Source organism: Cricetulus griseus, chromosome 7 (assembly GCF_003668045.3).
Source record: "Cricetulus griseus strain 17A/GY chromosome 7, alternate assembly CriGri-PICRH-1.0, whole genome shotgun sequence".
NCBI classification, from domain to species: domain Eukaryota; kingdom Metazoa; phylum Chordata; class Mammalia; order Rodentia; family Cricetidae; genus Cricetulus; species Cricetulus griseus.
This window is the reverse complement of record NC_048600.1, coordinates 12,164,169-12,182,258: the sequence shown is the minus strand read 5'-3', so window position 1 is coordinate 12,182,258 and position 18,090 is coordinate 12,164,169. Positions and strand designations below refer to the sequence as shown.

The window sequence follows — 18,090 nt, the reverse complement described above, 5'->3', positions numbered from 1 at the left end:
AAAACCCTTATTTTAAAACATGATAGAGGTGTATGTATAGAGATATGCATATATCTAAATGGAGATATAATATCAGCTTGGAGGTTTTAATAGTCTATTTTAATCTTATCATTCTGAAAGGATGCCATGTAAAGTATTTTGCAATCTCCCTAAACTGTTCCTGTCATGGCAACCATCCATTAGAACCTATCTCCACATCTAGAACCAGATAAAGTACAGTCTTTCCCTTACTCACTGACCCTGGTGACCATTATGTTTATGAGTTCTTGAAGGATTCAAGAACTGGAGATCTCAAGACTTTGCAATCTGAGATACCTCAGTGATAGGCACTGTTTAAGTAAACAGATAGTTGATCCAAGCCTCCACTGAGCTACCCAAAGGGCATAGGACTGAACCACGAATGTTTGTCCAGTGAAATTGACACTCATTTAAGAGTATTGGGCTAGACCTCTGAGTCCCCTGGAAGGTATCCATCAGGAAAATAGCCACAGATAAGTGGGCAAGAAGGAAAACACACTTCATTTTTGTACCACTGATCTATGAGTATTCTAACCATATTTACAACTGAAGTATTTCCACATTTAAAGAACAAAAAAGGGCTGGGCATTGGTGGTGCACACCTTTAATCCCAGCACTTGGAAGGCAGAAGCAGGTGGATCTTTGTGAGTTCAAGGCCAGCCTGGTCTCCAGAGTGAGTGCCAGGATAGGCTCCAAAGCTACACAGAGAAACCCTGTCTTGAAAAACCAAAAAAAAATAAAAATAAAAAAAAGGAACCCTCAGTAAAAGACACATTACTGTTTGATTGTTACCATTTTCTGGTCAGTTCTTCTCCTCTTCTGGAGACCATGATTGCTAATTGAAATGAGATCAAATGAGACTATATCCTGTTAGAGTTGTCCATTTCTTACACCTCCACTGGCTTAGCAAATGGGAGGAGCCACTAAATACTTACAGAGCATCTCTGACTTACTGAGAATTTTAAATTCGTCCAGTGAATTTTCAGAGTTGATATGTCAACTAGGCTACAGTATCACCACCCAAATATTGTCACTAAGACTATGGTGTAAAGCAACTATTTTGCCTTGCCAATTATTTCAAGCCCCTTTTTGTAGTCCTCTCCTAGTATATCCCCTCAATCCACAGATGCACAGATCAAAATATTACAAAATGGGTAACTGCCTGTCATCAGAGGCTTGGTCCCTGGTGGCCTAGGTGCCTGTTCTCACACACCAGAGCTTATGGGTGGTAGACCACATCAGCTGATCCATGGGACTTTGGGGATGAGCTGTAGAAAGTTGGTGTGAGTCATTTTTTATGGCCCATTAGCATTTGGAATTCAATAAAGGTAAAAGGCTTGCCTGTATACCTGGAGAGTTTGCAAAGTGCTTTATGGCTTTATAAACACTGATATCGATATTAGCTGTCCCTTCCTCTCATATAGCTGGATGACTTAAATATCTACTTGGGGGTTTACTGCTGACTTAAGTTTTTTCCAAAAGTAAGTAGCATTGAGGACTGAGAGGAGGCGTGGCTCATTGGCTCTCCATTGAAGATAATCTGCTAATTTTAATTCCATGCAGTGGGAATAACCTGTAGCTTTCGACACTAGGAGGCACCCGACATTATGTGTATGTGGCTATCACCAGCAGTATGAAACAAAAAAGTACACTCGCTTAAGCCACTGATTCTTTCTAAACTCCCAATACTGTTTGTTTACCCTGGGTGAGTAAATTGAGCTCTCCCAAAGCTACAGTGAGAAATGACCATGTTCCAGCAGTAGGCAGTCGCTTGCCAGACCTTTTACCTCTTGTGACCCAATAGCTAGTGCTCAGTGGAGGTTGTGGCTTGGTGTAGCCTGCCATCAGCAAGAAATGTTGCCTCATGGGGACTAAGAGTCTGCCTGTCCCTCAATACAACCAGCCTACTGAGCAAATTCAGATTCTTCCCCAAGAGGCTCACTAAGCTAAGTGTTTTCCTATCCCAATGTTATTTTAAAAATACATGTAGTATGCTTAAACAAATAAAAACAAATTGAGGATTTGATGAAGGAACCACCAAAATGCTAAAGAATCTTGTGTAACTTTGAAATATGAAAATAGGATTGTGAAAATTGGTACCCTAATTAAAAGGGGAAATAGTTCTTGAAAACAGGATCCCTGTTGATACGTTAAACAACATAGACAAAAGAGTAGAAATGAAATTGGTGAACTGGAGGGTAGATATGAGGACATTGTTTGGAAGTCAGCATCCATCGAGGTTTAAAATTGTAGAAATGAGAAGGTCCAATAGATAAGTCAGTGGAGTTAGCCTTCTACATCCATAGTTTCCACATCAGCCCATTTAAACAATAGTGGCTCAGAAATGCTTAGACAAAAATTGTCCCATTTATTGTGAAGTTACAGGCTTTGTTTTTATTATTCCCTAAACAATCCATTATCATGTTTTCTTTTTTGAGATATAATTACATCATTTCTTCTTTCTCTTTTCTTCCCTTCAAACCCTCCCTTATATCTTCCTTGAACCCCAAGTTTCTTATTTAAACCTTGAGATCTGTAAAATTGCTATCACATAATCTTTCACTCAAGGTAATGTTTTATCAATATTTTATAGCAAATACAGAGTAATCATTGATATTTTGGGGGTGCAATGTGGTCTTTCAATACATGAATACAATGTATAACAGTCAAATCTGGGAAACTGGCATATATATCACCTAAGGCCTGTGTCATTTCTTAGTGAAATTAGTGACTTTCTTGCACTCCTACTATGTGCAAGGTGCTCATTTATCCATATACACTTAGATTAAAATCTCCAAAGGAATGGAGTTTTATTCTAATGTCAGTAAATTACCATCATTGTGGAAATATTTTCATAAAATCCTTAAAATTGCAGAACAAATGGATTGGGAAGCCCTAGCTAAAAAAGAAAGCAAATTGACTTTTTAGATTACAGCACTGGATGATTCAAGTTGTTGGGCTATTCAAGAATAAAACACCAAACTGCTAATTGTTGACTACTCCTGAGTATGGCTTTTCATGGGCAGAGGCCATTTCCCCATCTTTACTCTGATGTAAGCTGTTCACTGTCCATAATACCACACCAAAGCTTGGATGGCCTTCTGATAAAGACTCTGTAGGAATGTCCATGAGTAACATGAGTTAATGATGAGTATCAAACTTCTTTCAAGGTAGTGAACAGTTCATTCCAGATAACATTTATCTAATCAGGTCACATAAATTTAATCTTATCTCAAAATAGTTGCCTTTCCAAAGAGAGCAATTGCTAAAGTATTTTACTAAATTTTCTGAGTCTTTATCATATGTGATGGTGTTAATAAACCTCAAACCAGTGTCTACAGAATATTAAACCAAAGAAATACATGGCCTGTATCCTAACAATCAAATGCCAGATAAGCCAACTCCTTCTACCAAACCTCGCTTCATATGGCCTATAGTCTCTCTGGCTGAGAATACAGAGTGGCCAATTAAAGAAGCCACTCAGAAACAAGCTGTACACACACACACACACACACACACACACACACACACACACACAGTAGGGGGAACAGAGAAGATCTGTATATGTGTGCATATATGTGTGCAAATTTAAGAGGTAACTATAATCTGTTTGAGCTGCTTTTTATATTTGTAAATTTTATTTTGCATGCACATGTATAAATGTGTGTGGTCATGCTTGTGCGGTGGAGCATGTGTGGAGGTCGGAGGTCCACTGACAGGAGTTCTCTTTCCACTCTGTGGATCCTGGGGGCAAAATTTGGGTCTTTAGGCATGGTGGCAGGAGTGTTTTACCCACTAAGCCATCTGGGCCTTTTTTTCTCAGCCTAAAAAAAACGTTGGAGCTGTGGAGGCAAATCTGCCCATTGCCTTCACGTTTTACCAACTCCAAAGACTTGTCCTAGCCTTTGCATACAAGTCGGCATTCAGAGAATTCACTATTATGGCCCTGAGAATATAGTAATTGACTGTCGTCAACACAAGCTAAAATAACCCACTTTAGAGTTGAGGGGATGGATCTTATTTTCTGGTGTGCTTTTCCCCCTTCCCACCATAGCCTGATTTCTTTGGAAAGAGGTCATTTTAAAGTTTCCACGCTTAGCCCTGTAGGCGTGTGTTAATGTGTGCAGCTGGGTTTGTGATTTGATATTGTTCTGCTAACCACACAGAGTAGCTGTGGAAAGCTGGGAAAGGCCACGTAGGCTGTAATCACGTAATAGAGAATGTGCGTGTGCGTGCACGTGTATGCGGTGAATTCAAGACGTGATGATGGGGGAAGGAAGACTCTAAAGATACTTAGTGACTGTAGAATCTCAAAACAAGATGTCAAAAGCCACCATCAGGCTTTGCAATGGCAGCCAGTTGTGTGAGCAAATTTGTACCTAGACCTTGAAGGAAACAGTTACTGTCCCTTCTACAAATGCAGAAATGGACCACTGCCCATGGCTTCAAAATGAAAAAGCATTTCTCCATAGTTCTCAAAATGTGGTGCCCAGACAGCACTGGATGCAGCCACAGGGTCTAAGGGATTAGTTAAACGAGCAAATTCTTAGACTCACTGAAGACCTAGTGAATCTAAAGCTCTTGGGAGTGGGGGAGGGGGGTCATGTGTGATTTAACAAGCTCTCCAGGTGACTCAGAAGACTGCTAATCTATAGTCTCACAGGCATGCATTGTTAGTTAATACCGTGTCCTCAGAAACCTCAGGGGCTTTTTCCAATGAAAATCTTCAGTGGGGGTGGCAGTTGCTACTCTGCAAGAAGCATGAACGTGGTAGAGGTTTTTCCATGGAAAGACAGCTGAGATGTATATGATCACCCGTCCTCTGGAGTGCGATGCCACCTGAAATTACTCATGCCTGAGTTGGCTGCTGGTGGGAGTAAGGAATGCCACTGTGAAAGCTAAGTTTCTTAACTACTTTCCTGAGATACAGGGAAAGTAAGTCCAGAGTCTCCCCCAAACCCTCATTTTCAATTTACCCCAGATTTGCTTTTTAGTTCACAGGCTGAGGCCGGCTGACATCAAGGTGATTGCAGCAATGGGTGACTCTCTTACGGTAGGTGGCTTCAACTGTAGAAGGAGTAGGAGATTTTGTTTACACTTTTGAGACTGGGTTTATGTACCTCAGGCTGGCCTCAAATTCACTACGAAGCTGAGTCTGGCCTTGAACTCCTGATCTTCCTGTATCTACCTCCCAAATGCTGGGGTTATAGTTGTGGGCTACTGTGTCTAGCTGGGAGAGGAGATTTTAGTGAACATGAAAACGTAGGACTGAAAGTTGAGGTTTTAACCCTAGCCTGTTTCTGGTCCTGATCTCCAAAGCCTCCCTCCAAGCCCAGCCACCATGCCTTGCATAGTGTGATTTCCATTCCAGCCTCTACATTCCCTCTCCCAATGCTTCAGAAGTTGAAGGGACTTTGAGGGAACATGAGTGACAAAATGACATTACACAGCCCACGTCTGTAGTAGGACAGCATCTCCTGCCATGAGTGTCCCCAAAGGCCCAGCCAGTCCTGTTTGTCCATGTAGAAAAGCTAAGAGACTACTGCTCAAACAGGAAGAGGGATGATGAGCTAGGAGCAAGTGCTGATGGCTATGGAGGTGGGGGTGAGAAATGAGGGTCAGAGGAAGGAGAAGTTCCAGGGATGAACAAAACCCACCTCTGGAGCTGCCCTGTGGTGATACCCAAACAAAGCACACATTTAAAAAATCAACCCCCAAAGAATGGATAGAGAAATTGTGGTACATTTACACAATGGAGTACTACTCAGCAGAAAAAAAAATGGAATCTTGAAATTTGCAGGAAAATGGATGGAACTCGAAGAAACCATTCTGAGCGAGGTAACCCGATCACAAAAAGACAAACATGATATGTACTCACTCATATGTGGACCTGCTTTATGATACATAGTAGTGACCATGCTTTATCAGAGCTGTTTTTAATGTTGTTGCTCAGAATGGTTTCCCCCACCCCATACCTTCCTCCATTGTCTCCTAGAAGATGTTCTCAGGACAGAGAGCTGTAGAGAATCACACAGGCACTCAGGACTTCCTGGGGGAGGCAGCAAATATGGCATGGTGGCGGGTAGAAAAGGGAATTAGGACCAAACTGTAGTGAGCATAACCTGGAGATTTCTCCTAGAGTTCAGAAATATGTGCTTCAGGGGAGGAGATGCCCTGAAGTACAGCTTACTGCTGTTTCTCACCTGTTCATGCGTAGGATGTGATGCAGAAAAGTATAGCTCATGCATCCTTTGATTATATGTTTCACAACTTTCAAAAATGGATACAGCACCTTCACACATGTGCTTTTGAAAACTACATGCTATAAGCTGTGTAGCCCTCAATTGCTATCTAGACAGGGTTTCCCAGAAAGAGGTATAGCTATAGATGGCACCTTTCCCAGCGGGATTGCGCTCTCATCCCAGAAAAGGCAGGAGATGTATCCATAGGAGGTTCCATCTGGATTCGAGAACTTTCCTAGGCGCCCTGCCCAGACTAAGGGCATGGACAGCTAGCTGAGGGTCCTGAGCAAAAGCAGGGACACCCATCCACTATTTGCTTTCTCTTTCAGGCAGGCAATGGGGCCGGGTCCAAGCCTGGGAACGTCGTGGACGTCCTAACTCAATACCGAGGCCTGTCCTGGAGGTGAGCGAGGCACAGAAGGCCCTTGAGCCTTCTAGAAAACAGTACATCGAATGGGGGATGGGCTATAACAAACTTCTAAACTCTACTTACTGGCCTCCCCAAAAGACTACAGCCCCTATAACAGGAGGGAGGATGGGAATTTTGGGGAGTGAAGGTGCACAAGTGTTCCTAGAAACCAGTGCTGTCTCCTTTGGACTGACAAGGGGCTCTTTCAAAAAGGGCTTTTCCAAGCTAAGCAGGAACAGAAAGACCAGGGTAAGCTAGTGACAGTGATGGAGAAGCTAAGTGGCACCAGGCTGGCCACAATAGAAACCCTCTGGATCCGGAAAGGCAGTGGGAGTGGAGCTCAAAGCTAAAACTACAAGAGAAGCAGCAGTGGGGGTTTAAGGTCTTTGTCTATTTGCTACGGCGCCCAGGGAGAGAGGGAAGGAGTTGTGGTCTGATTTGGGTTTTCAGTTCTCGTGAAGAAATGATGGGTAAAGGACCCGGAGCTGTGATTCAGGAGGGAAATCTGTTTTGTTTAGGCTTGGCTGGCATTTTCAACATTCATTTTCTTTCCTCCTCCTCACCAACAGCGTCGGAGGAGATGAGAACATCAGGACCGTGACCACCCTGGCCAGTGAGTAATTGGTGCTTTGGGGCAGGCAGGGTGGCTACTCCTGAGCCCACTGCGCCCCCTACTGGCCGCCACCAGCCTCACAAGCCAGCAGGACGCAGCTGAGTGCAGTAGGGGGCGCTGCTTGCCCGTGGCTGCCATCCCTGCTTGGCTCTTCATTCAGCTAATTAGTGTTTTTCAACGGGAAATCATCTTTATCCAAAAAATGAATTGAGTGAGACAAGAAAAGAGAACGTAGACCAAATCTTAGAGCAACCATTTAAAAGTGGTCCAATAAAGGATTGGCCTGCCATTCTGGACACAGAGTCTATCTGGGAAATTTTCCACCTAGGCCTGGGAGGTTTGGGCATCTGTTCACAAGGACCTTGCTGTAGCAATTGCAGCAGCAAGAGACAAAGTTACCTTGCTCATGCTGTGTAAATACAGCCGTATTGGGGTTTTCAACATTTTCCTTAATGCTTTGCCAACAACCCACTCGGATGATTTTTTTTAAAGCCTGACTACAGTTTTCAGAGGGGGGGTCTCTCTGCCTTTAATCTTTTTGGCTATGGATGCTAGCAATGATTTCCATAATGTTGTTTGATTCATTATCATTAGTACTGCCCATCCCGGTGTTTATTCTTATTGTTTTGTTTTTGTTTTTGTTTTTCTGAGACAGAGTTTCTCTGTGTAGCTATGTAGGCCAGTCTGGACTCGAACTCACAGAGATCCGCCTGCCTCTGTCTCCTGAGTGCTGGGATTAAAGGTGTGCATCACCACTGCACCCAGTGTTCAGAGTTTATTTTTAAGGCACACTTTCTTTTAATAAGGTGTTGGACAATATTTACCATGAATTTTTTTCTTCTTAGAAACTCCTAAGGATTTTGCCTGCGGGGGAGGGGACTAGTTGGTTTTATTCTTACTGCTTTTTTGGGTACATATCCCTTTGGTACATATTTTGGGCCAAGACATTAGTTGAGTTTTAAGCCAGCAAGGTTAGACAGTAGGGATGGATGCTTAACTTACCCATTAGCACACCTGATCCGACTTCATGTCTATTTTAGTTCTTAGAAAACTGTGAATTTAAATAGGTACAGTTCCGTGTCGTGAGTATACCTGTCCCCTGTTGCTAAGAGGTGACTTGGGCTGCTTCTGTGAGTGTGGTGATCTTGGTTTTGAGATGCCCTGGCAAGATGGCTGGATATCATACTGTTCAAGATCATTCACAAATGACGGAGGTGGCGTCACCCCCAGGTGGCCTCCCCTGACACACTTAGCCTTTCAACCTTCGGTCCTAGTGGGAGGGAGTGGCCTGTAGAGCTGCTTGGTTCAGGGTAAAACAACTGTGTAGAAATGTGCTGTGACAGTGCAAGGTCAGGACAGAACTTCTGCCCAGTGTCCTGCTTGGTTTAACCTGGCAGATGCTCCAGCATAAGGGGTGTGGGAGACAGAACTCTGCCCTGATGGTATCAGCCAATCTCCAGGGCAGGGCGTGCCACCCTAAAGACAAACGCACAAACTGATGATCAGCAAGTGTGGGTGAAAAGGTCTGCAAAGGGGAAAATAGTCGGCAAGGAAATCGAGATTTACGGGGAATAGAAATGTCAGAAATGAAAATCTCAGTGAAATCAAATGATAGTGGAAAGTATTGCCAATATCTATAACCCTCAAAAAGAAAAAATATCGAGGATGGAGGACAAGATTAATGAAATCTTTGATTGAGTATCAATAAAAAATAAATGAGTATGGCCATAATGTCTAAGAACTCTGGGATATGATCAAGAGGCCAAACCTGAGTGGATCACATAGAAGATGAGATAAATACTAAAGCAATGCAGAATTATCCAGTATAATTTATAGCATAAGGTTTCTCAAGTTTAGAGAAAAATATTCAAAGACATGAGATATTTAGAATCCAAAACCAACATGACCAGTGAACCACAATGTATTATAGACAGTATATCAAAAGTTAAAAAGCAAAGAAATATTAATAGCTGTAAGGGGGAATGCCAACTCACACACAAAGGCAAGTCCAGCAGAACAACAACAGGTCTCATTAGCCACCATAAAAGTCAGGAAAGTGTGGAATTGTATATTCAAGCCCTGAAGGTAAAGAACTGCCAATCAAAATTGCTGAATCCAGCAAAACTATCTTTAAAAATCGATGAAAATAACATTTCAAGAAGAAAATGAAGAAACTAACTTTTCGATGAATAAAAGTCCTAAACCAGACAGATTCACTAATGAATTCTACCATACCTTTGGAGAAGAGCTAACAGCAGTCCTAACCATCCCAAAAAGCAGAGGGGACAAGAATACCACCTACCTGGAGCTACACGGCAAGCATCATCCTCACACCAACCCTGCTGAACACAGGGTAGCATAAAAAAGACCCATTTCCTTTGTGATTACAGATGCAAAAAATTTCAACAAAATACTTGCAAATGAAATTCAAGAACACATTGAAACCATATGCAAGTCTGTTTCATTCCAGAGATACAAGGTGCATTGACATATACAAACTAGTACAGACACACAATCATCTCAGTAGACAATAAAAATCCTTACAGAAACAAGTGCCTGAAGGGGAAAACCTCAGTGTGTAAATTACTATGTGCTGTGCCTAATGTAAAGCAGAGGTTCTCAACCTATGGGTTGTGACCCCTATGGGGGTTGAAGGACTCTTCACAGGGGTCACCTAAGACCATCCTGCATGTCAGGTATTTAAATTACAATTCATAACAGTGGCAAAATTACAGTTATGAAGTAGCAAAGAGAATAACATTATGGTTGGGGGTCACCACGACATGAGGACTATATTCAAGGATCGCAGCATCAGAGAGGTTGAGGACCTCTGCTGTAAAGTCTGAGGCACCCAGCATTCTGTTCCATGCTGGGCTGTGCTTTGTTCTCCACACCCAATGGTCAAAGGGACTTGACAGTTGGCTATGTAATTCCAGCACTCAAGAGGCTTAGGTAGGAAGATCACCAGTTCAAGGATAGCCTGGGCTATACACAGGTGACCCTGTCACAAAACAATGAAAGAAAGGGGCTTGGGAAGATTGCTTTGGGGCCATTGGTAAACATGTCCCTTGTATTTCCAGATATCCTCCGAGAATTCAACCCCTCTTTGAAAGGCTTCTCTGTTGGCATAGGGAAAGAAAACACTGCTGAAGCATCCTTCAACCAGGCTGTAGCAGGAGCCAAAGCTGAGTGAGCCTGAGTGTCCTGGGGGGGTGCAAGTTGGGGAGGACAGAAGTGGGGGTGTCTGGGAGAGTGTGCCTTGGCTGGTTGAAAATCTTGGTCTGGGTGAAGAGTCAGGGTGAGAGGCTGGAGTGGGCACTCTTGGGGATGTCCTTTGAGGTCAGACACACAAGTCAGGCAGAGTACACTCAGCCCTACACTAGCAACTAATCAAATTCTTCTGATGCCCTGTATACACTTCAAGTACATCACCTGGTCTCATCTCTAATCCTTATTTCCTCATGAAGCAGTGTCTGTGAGTGGACTCATGAGGAGTCCCCATGATTAGCTGGCTGCTATAGGTTTTGAGTCTTTTGGGGAGTGGGGTTGAGACAGGGTTTCTCTGTGTAGCTTTGTAGACCAGGCTGGCCTTGAACTCACAGAGATCCACCTGCCTCTGCTTCCAAGTGCTGGAGTTAAAGGCATGCACCACCACCACGAGGCTGTTTTTGAGACTTACACTCCATGCCTTCCTTACACTCCAGTTTGGGCTCTGCACTCACTCTGAGTGCTTTCTGTGCCATAGGAAGAACACTAGCATGGGAAGCAAAGCCCTGAATGTCAGCTATTTCTTCCTTGGCCTCTTCAAGCCTCTGAAGCAAAGAGACAAGGCTGGTGCAAGCCTCTCTCCACAAACCATGGAGATTGTGAGGTTGACACCATCTTGGATTCGAAAGCTCTCAGGAGCTGTAACCTTGCATGGATTGGCTGAGGAGGGTGCCCAGCACCTAATTCAGCCAGGCTGCAAGGCTCCCCTGAGGAAATGTCTAGTGACTCAGAGATCATGCTCCATGGTGTGACTGACCAGATGGTCTCTAAAAACTAGCAGGTCAACCTTCCTGCCCCCCTCCCCACTGCTTGCATACTATTCATGGACGTTCAGAGTCAAGGGCCTATGAGTAATGACAGAAAGTGTGGCTCATGAGGCCTCGAATCTGTGACCATACTTTTCCCTAGGCCTTAGGAAAGACATCCAGATGGCAGAGAAAAGTAGGGGCAGGGGGCGTGTTCTCATATTACACTTGAAACTATAGCACATAGAAGATATATAGCCTGAACAGATACAGCAAGCTGACCCCAGGGTCTGGCCTTGGGTCTTATAGACTTTATTCCCTTCATATTCACACAGCAGTTAGAGAATACCTTCATGGCTGTCATCCTTGTGTTCCACACAGTAATTCTGTGAGGTGGACAACACAGAGGGGTTATTGCCTGTGTTTTTTTTTTTTTTTAATCAGTGATTAAAAACTAAGCCTGAGATCATGGAATGCCCATTCCAAACTCAAAGTCAGAGGGGCTGCCCTGATGATGTCACATCCACTGATGAGAAACAGGTTAAGTGACTGACTCAAAGACCCCATCCCAGGTGTCTGATACCCAGTGTTCAGAGCAATTGGGTTAGTAGTTAAGACAGGGAGGACCTCGGATGTTGCCTGCTGGACACGGAGCTGGAGGAACTTTGCAGATGGTGACAGTGCTAGTGACAATGGAAACCATTCTAAGGAGGCTTGCCTTGTGTCAGGCACTAAGTTCTTTATGTCACCCTCAACTGAGTCAACTCCATGAAGAACGCAAGGCCACTGTTTTATTTACAAAGGAAAGCATTGTGTTTGTAAGGTAAAGATTTCAGAAGTTGGTCATGGGGAGACCTGGGATTGAAACCCATGCTATCCAGCAGAGTAGTAGCTCTGATTCCAAGGGTCTGCTTGAGTCTTATTCACACCCTCAATGACTTTCCATAAGCAGGTTGATCTCTGTGTTACAGTTTTTGTTTGACAGTGTGGAGACTGAGCCTATGACCTTGTCCAGGCTAAGCAAACACTCTGCCACTGCACTTATCCTCGGCTCTGTAGTCATTTTAAACTGAGATCACCTTGTCTGGTAAGGGGGGCCATGGCATCTGTTAATATGGGCATGAGTTGAGTGGCACATGACATAAAACATGTATGTGAGACTTATGCCTTGAGCAAGCCTGGCTTGGAATAGAGACCAGAAATACATCATTAAATACACCCACCAATCTGAAAATAAACCCACTGAGAGTCAACCCTCAAATGCACAAACTTCTGCCCTTCTCAGAGAGTCAGTCCTCCCCAGTAGAGAAGAGCCTGGGTAGAGAAGAAGCTCTGTGTGGTGGGGCTTTAGTCCTGCCCCCTCCCACCCCCAAAGTCAATTGCCAGTCAATACTGTCTGTCGTTGATCCTCATGCATCTTCTTACTGTGTGTTCCCACAGAGGCTTGGTTACCCAGGCCCAAAGGCTGGTGAGTCTGATGAAGGCAGACCCGGTAAGTCAGGCACATCAAGGTGGGACTCCCTAGAATGGAAGATGAATTCATAGACACAGAGAAGTCAGTAGTAGGGCAGGAGGTGCAGAGGATCCAGGCCAGGTTTCTAGCAGATCTGAGCCCTGTGCCTCTCTGTTCCTTTGCAAATAGAGTTCCCATCACTGTATTAGTCAGCTGTACAGAGTAACCATGAATTATCAGTCAAGGCTGGGGCTGTAGATACATGAGGACAATACAACAAGGTCCCATCCACCAAGAGTTTATAAGAGGAGACCAATATCGAAGGATCAAGATTATGAAACAGTTGACTCATGCTTTGTAAAGAGAGTTATGCATAGAGCAGAGGAGGGCACAACAGGGATAGGGCCCCTGCTTGGGAGGGTTCAGGAGGGAGATAGAGTTGTTTGAGCTGGGTTCTACAGATGAATGTAAGATTGTCTCTCAGATAAGAGAGAGGTGCAGGCTCAGTGCAGACCTGGTTTGGGAGGTGGTCTCAGGTGGATAAAATAGCAAAAGGTGGTTAAGATTGATTATTTTTATGTAATACAATGCACCCACAAAATATCCATTATCAAGAGAGTTTCAGAATGTGTCTGTGTCTACTGCCAAACTTTCCTGCATCTTCTTTCTCCCCTCCTATAATTCTTTTTCCATTTCATTTGGAAGCAGAAGCCAGAGAAGTGAAGCTTATGTGGGCCAAAGACAATGTAAGATACTGTGAGAGCCACAGCCACCCTTGGGCCATGGTGTGTGGAGTATATATATATATGCCCACATCTCTTCCATGCAACCCGATGACTTCAAACACTTCTCTAACTCTCTCGCATAGAAGAGTAGAATCCAGAGGTGGCAAACTATTCCCTCCATATTCTTGGAACTGCCATGTTGCTCTGACCATCTGGAACTTTATTTTTTCTTTTCTATTTTGGTATTTTTTTAAAAATACTTTGGATTTTTAAAGATTTATTTATTTATTTATTTATTATGTATACAACATTCTGCTTCCATATATATCTGCACACCAGAAGAGGGCACCAGATCTCATAACGGATGGTTGTGAGCCACCATGTGGTTGCTGGGAATTGAACTCAGGACCTCTGGAAGAGTAGTCGGTGCTCTTAACCACTGAGCCATCTCTCCAGCCCACTATTTTCATCTTTCGAGACAGGATTTCTCTGTATACCTCTGGCTGTCCTGGAACTCTCTGTAGACCAGGTTGTCCTTGAACTCAGAGATCCACCTGCCTCTGCCTCCCTAGCACTGGGACTAAAGGTGTGTGTCACTATGCCTAGCTCCAGCTGGGATTTTTCACAGGTGCCTTTAACTCATGTGAATATCTGAGTTAGGGACATTCCTTCTTAATGGAAGATGATCTGTCTTCTGTCAAGCTAATTGATTTCTAGAAGATTCTATCTCCCACCCACTTCTTTGCCATGCTAAAACCTGAGAGCAAAAGTCAGAGAGTTCCTGCTAGGTTGGCTGGAGACAGACCTATGCCCTACTGTGCCAAAAAATTTTGAACTCTCTGCTGTGTGGGAGACTGCCCCTTTGAGAGTTTTCTACTTGACCCTGTTGGTTTTCTATTCATTTCAGACAATAAACTTTCAGGAGGACTGGAAGATAATCACTGTGTTTATAGGAGGCAATGACCTCTGTGCTTCTTGCAATGACCTGGTAAGCTGTCGTTCCCACCCTCCCTCTCTCCCCGCCTTGCCCTGCCCCAGGAAGGATTGTAGTTGGCCATTGGCTCTTGGAACAGCATAGCTAGCTAGGTCAGGACTCTGTCCATGGCTTGGCATGGATCCAACTGAGGATCCATTAACCCTAAGACCCAGAGGACATTCACCTGGAAGACCAGGGGAGCCTAATCATATCATTCTAGAAAACAAGATAACCTTGTGTTGTTTGGGAAACTCTCACTTGTTTTCATAGCTAATTATAGGTTGGCTCCTCTCTGAAGCTCTTCCTGGCCTTGCCATCGCCACCTTTGTGCTGTCCCTAGAAAAAACGATTTCCCACAGAAGTGGTGAGGCAAGGCTCAGGTCTATACCTCTTGGGGCTGATGGGAAACCCACAATGGAGGCTGTTGATCCATGACTCCCAAGGCCCTCTGAAGGAAACCCCTCAAAACATACCACCTGTGAGTCTCTCTCTCTTTCTCTCTCTCTCTCTCTCTCTCTCTCTCTCTCTCTCTCTCTCTCTCTCTCACACACACACACACACACACACACACACACACACACACACACACACCTGAGCCACACGCTATGCCAGTGGAGAAACACAACCTCTGTCCTTGGGGTTTTCCTCAGTCAGGGGCCAAAAACAAGCAACTCTTCATAACACAGGACACATCACCATGGGGTTCTGATGGTTCATAAATAAGAGTCCACAGAGGAGGCTTGGTGTACAGACAGCATGGAGGTTCTCAGCATACAATGCAGCAGACCTGCCAATGGGGACTCAAGGCACATGTGTTGGGCAGGGAGTGAGGGACCTCAGGTAGCAGAGATGAGCTCATACCCAAAGGATAACCTGTCCCCAGCATCTTACAATGCACTTTCCTGGCATCAGAGTCACCAGAGGCTAGCAACTTTAAAGCTAAGATTTAAAGGGCCCTCAGGAGAACCGACAGGCTGCTGGGGACAGGTAAGGCTTTGGGACCTGGGCACTCCTCCCAACTTCCTGATAGACACAGATTTACCCTGTTGTAAAGTGGGGTTCTCAGGTAGATTTCATTTAGAAAAGGGGTTTCACTCCCATGCTCTGAAAATGGAACTGGGGAGATGGTCCAACAAGAAAAATGTCACCATGCAAGCATGAAGGCCTGAGGGAGAACTCTAGCACCCACAGAAGAAGCCAGTTGTGTCAGTGCATGCCTGGAACCCCAGTGTGCTTGTGTCTGTGCACTTCTGTAACCCCAGTGTGCTCATGTCTGTGCACACCTGTAACCCCAGTGTGCTCATGTCCGTGCACACCTGTAACCCCAGTGTGCTCGTGTCCATGCACACCTGTAACCCCAGTGTGCTCGTGTCCATGCACACCTGTAACCCCAGTGTGCTCGTGTCCATGCACACCTGTAACCCCAGTGTGCTTGTATTCATGCACATCTGTAGCCCCAGTGTGCTCCTGTCAGGGTGCACCTGTAACCCCAGTGCTCAGGAGAGACAGAGGTATTCCTGTCTCTGGAGCTTGCTAGCCAACCAGTCTAGCTGAACAGTAAAGCTCAAATTCAGTGGAAGACCCTGTCCCAAAAGATGAGGCATGGAGAGCCACTAAGATAGGTACCTGCTGCCAGCCTCTGGCCTACATGTGCACATACATATCTCTCTCTCTCTCTCTCTCTCTCTCTCTCTCACACACACACACACACACACACACACACACACACACACACACACACACACAGAATTCTAAAACCACTGATATAAAAATCAAAGTGTATTTATGTTTTGGGTCTCCACAAACCCCTCCTTTTCCCTCATTACATCCTTGAAGCATTTGCTTAGATGCGATCGATGCTAGGCACATGAGGCTCAGGCCAGACTCTGTGACCACACAAGAAGAGGGCAGATGATAGAACCAGAGACTGTTTACACTGCAGCACTTGAGGTCATCATCTGCTCCAACACCCCAACGTTTAGAGAGAAGTGATACGGCATAGCCAAGGCCCTACACCTAGTCAATACAAAGTCCATTCAAGTTTTCTCTGGCTCTAGGCAAAAGAAAGGACCCTTTCCTGACAGCCATAATGCGTTCAGGCATTGTAGCTAAGGCCCCCAAAGACAAATCATATGTTTCAATATTGCCAACTCTGAAATACAGAAAGAGGAGAAGCCACAGTGGGAAACAATGCTGCTTAATAGGGAGGAGATGGGTGACTCAAGGACCTCAGGAGCCTCTTCCTCTGCCTGCAGGTTCACTATTCTCCCCAGAACTTCACAGACAACATCAGGAAGGCCCTGGACATCCTCCATGCAGAGGTACGGAGCTTAGACCACACGGGCTGAGTAGCTGCATCACAGCCCTCTTATGTGGCCTCAGGCCTAGACACAGCTCTGGCTTCATTCTGAGACCACCTTGGCCATCGTCTGCCTGCAATGGCATCCTTGGAGAGCCAAGATGAGAGAAAGGAAGTGGGTGGGGCCAGGAAGAAGTCACATGATCTGAGCTCCAGCCCCCATGTGAGAAGCTGATGCTATGTCACCATGTCGTCTTGGTGACCGATTCTGTGTTTCTGCAGGTTCCCCGGGCCTTTGTGAACATGGTGGAAGTGATTGAGATCATCGGCCTGAGGGAATTGTACAAAGAAACTCAAGTCAACTGTCCACGGTTGATCCTCAGGTCTGCTGGAAACTTCTCCTGTGTTTCTGGAAGGGTTGTGGGCTTTAGCAGAATCCCCAGGGCAGAGTGTGGGGATTGTCAGGGTCACCCCACATTATCATCTGACAGGGAACATCTCAGGATTAAAAAAAAAGAAAATCAGTATAGGCTTCAGCAATCTCCCTGAGGGAGCACATATGGCATATCTTCCTGTTTCCATTGCCAAGGCAGCCACAGGACTTAGAGGATGTTAGGAATGGGGTCAGGTCATAGGTAAGACTTGGGGAGCACTCAGACCACTGCTAAGACCCATTTCCAGCACATCCAGAGCAGAGTGACCACCTCCCAGAGGCCTTTCCCCAGAACAGTGTCTCTGACCAGCATGTGTGCACTCCAGGTGGACAAACACAGGGCTACTGTCACTCCTTAGAAGAAAAAAGAGAGAGATCAGAGTCAGCGGGGTCCAGAGGACAGTCTTCTCCTCAGAAGGATGCTCTTGAGAGGCTGGCCTCAGCCTCCAGAACCAACCAAAGATGGCCTTCCTCTAGCACCATTATAAGTGTGTGTGACCTTAAGAAGGAAGCTGCTCTTCTAACCGAAGCATGACTATTTCCCACAAATTCTGCCCTGAAAGGCCTCCCCTGCACCATTTGCCCAGGTTACAGGGGCTGTGCAAACCTTTCTCCCCTGCCCTCTAGCTCTGTGCAAGGCCCCACCACGTTCCTAAGCATACCACGTGGTCATTAGTCACCACCATGTGGTGATTATCCCCCACAGCCTGTGAGCACTGAGTCACTGCAGTACAGAAGAGGGGCTCAGGGGCTGTTTGCTGAATTACTGAATGAATAATTCACAAGGGCCAGCCTTGTTCTTGGAAATTAAGGGGGTACACTGATCCCTGGAGAACTCTGCCAACCCTTGCCTCCCTCGGGGAGTATGGGCAGACAGCACAGGTTCCCTAGAGAAGGCTTCAGGGGACC

The 18,090-nt window shown here is 45.1% G+C and overlaps 1 protein-coding gene across 1 annotated transcript in view; it reads left to right on the top strand.

Annotated features, from left to right (window-relative positions):
- Plb1 (phospholipase B1) overlaps nt 1–18,090 on the top strand; it is a 93,910-nt gene that overhangs the window by 24,609 nt on the left and 51,211 nt on the right. The window contains exons 11-18 of the mRNA XM_027424423.2: nt 5,013–5,071; nt 6,590–6,663; nt 7,239–7,282; nt 10,363–10,471; nt 12,736–12,787; nt 14,381–14,461; nt 16,705–16,770; nt 17,031–17,131. Of these exons, the coding sequence (XP_027280224.2) occupies nt 5,013–5,071; nt 6,590–6,663; nt 7,239–7,282; nt 10,363–10,471; nt 12,736–12,787; nt 14,381–14,461; nt 16,705–16,770; nt 17,031–17,131 (586 nt within the window). The remainder of the gene's footprint in view (nt 1–5,012; nt 5,072–6,589; nt 6,664–7,238; nt 7,283–10,362; nt 10,472–12,735; nt 12,788–14,380; nt 14,462–16,704; nt 16,771–17,030; nt 17,132–18,090) is intronic.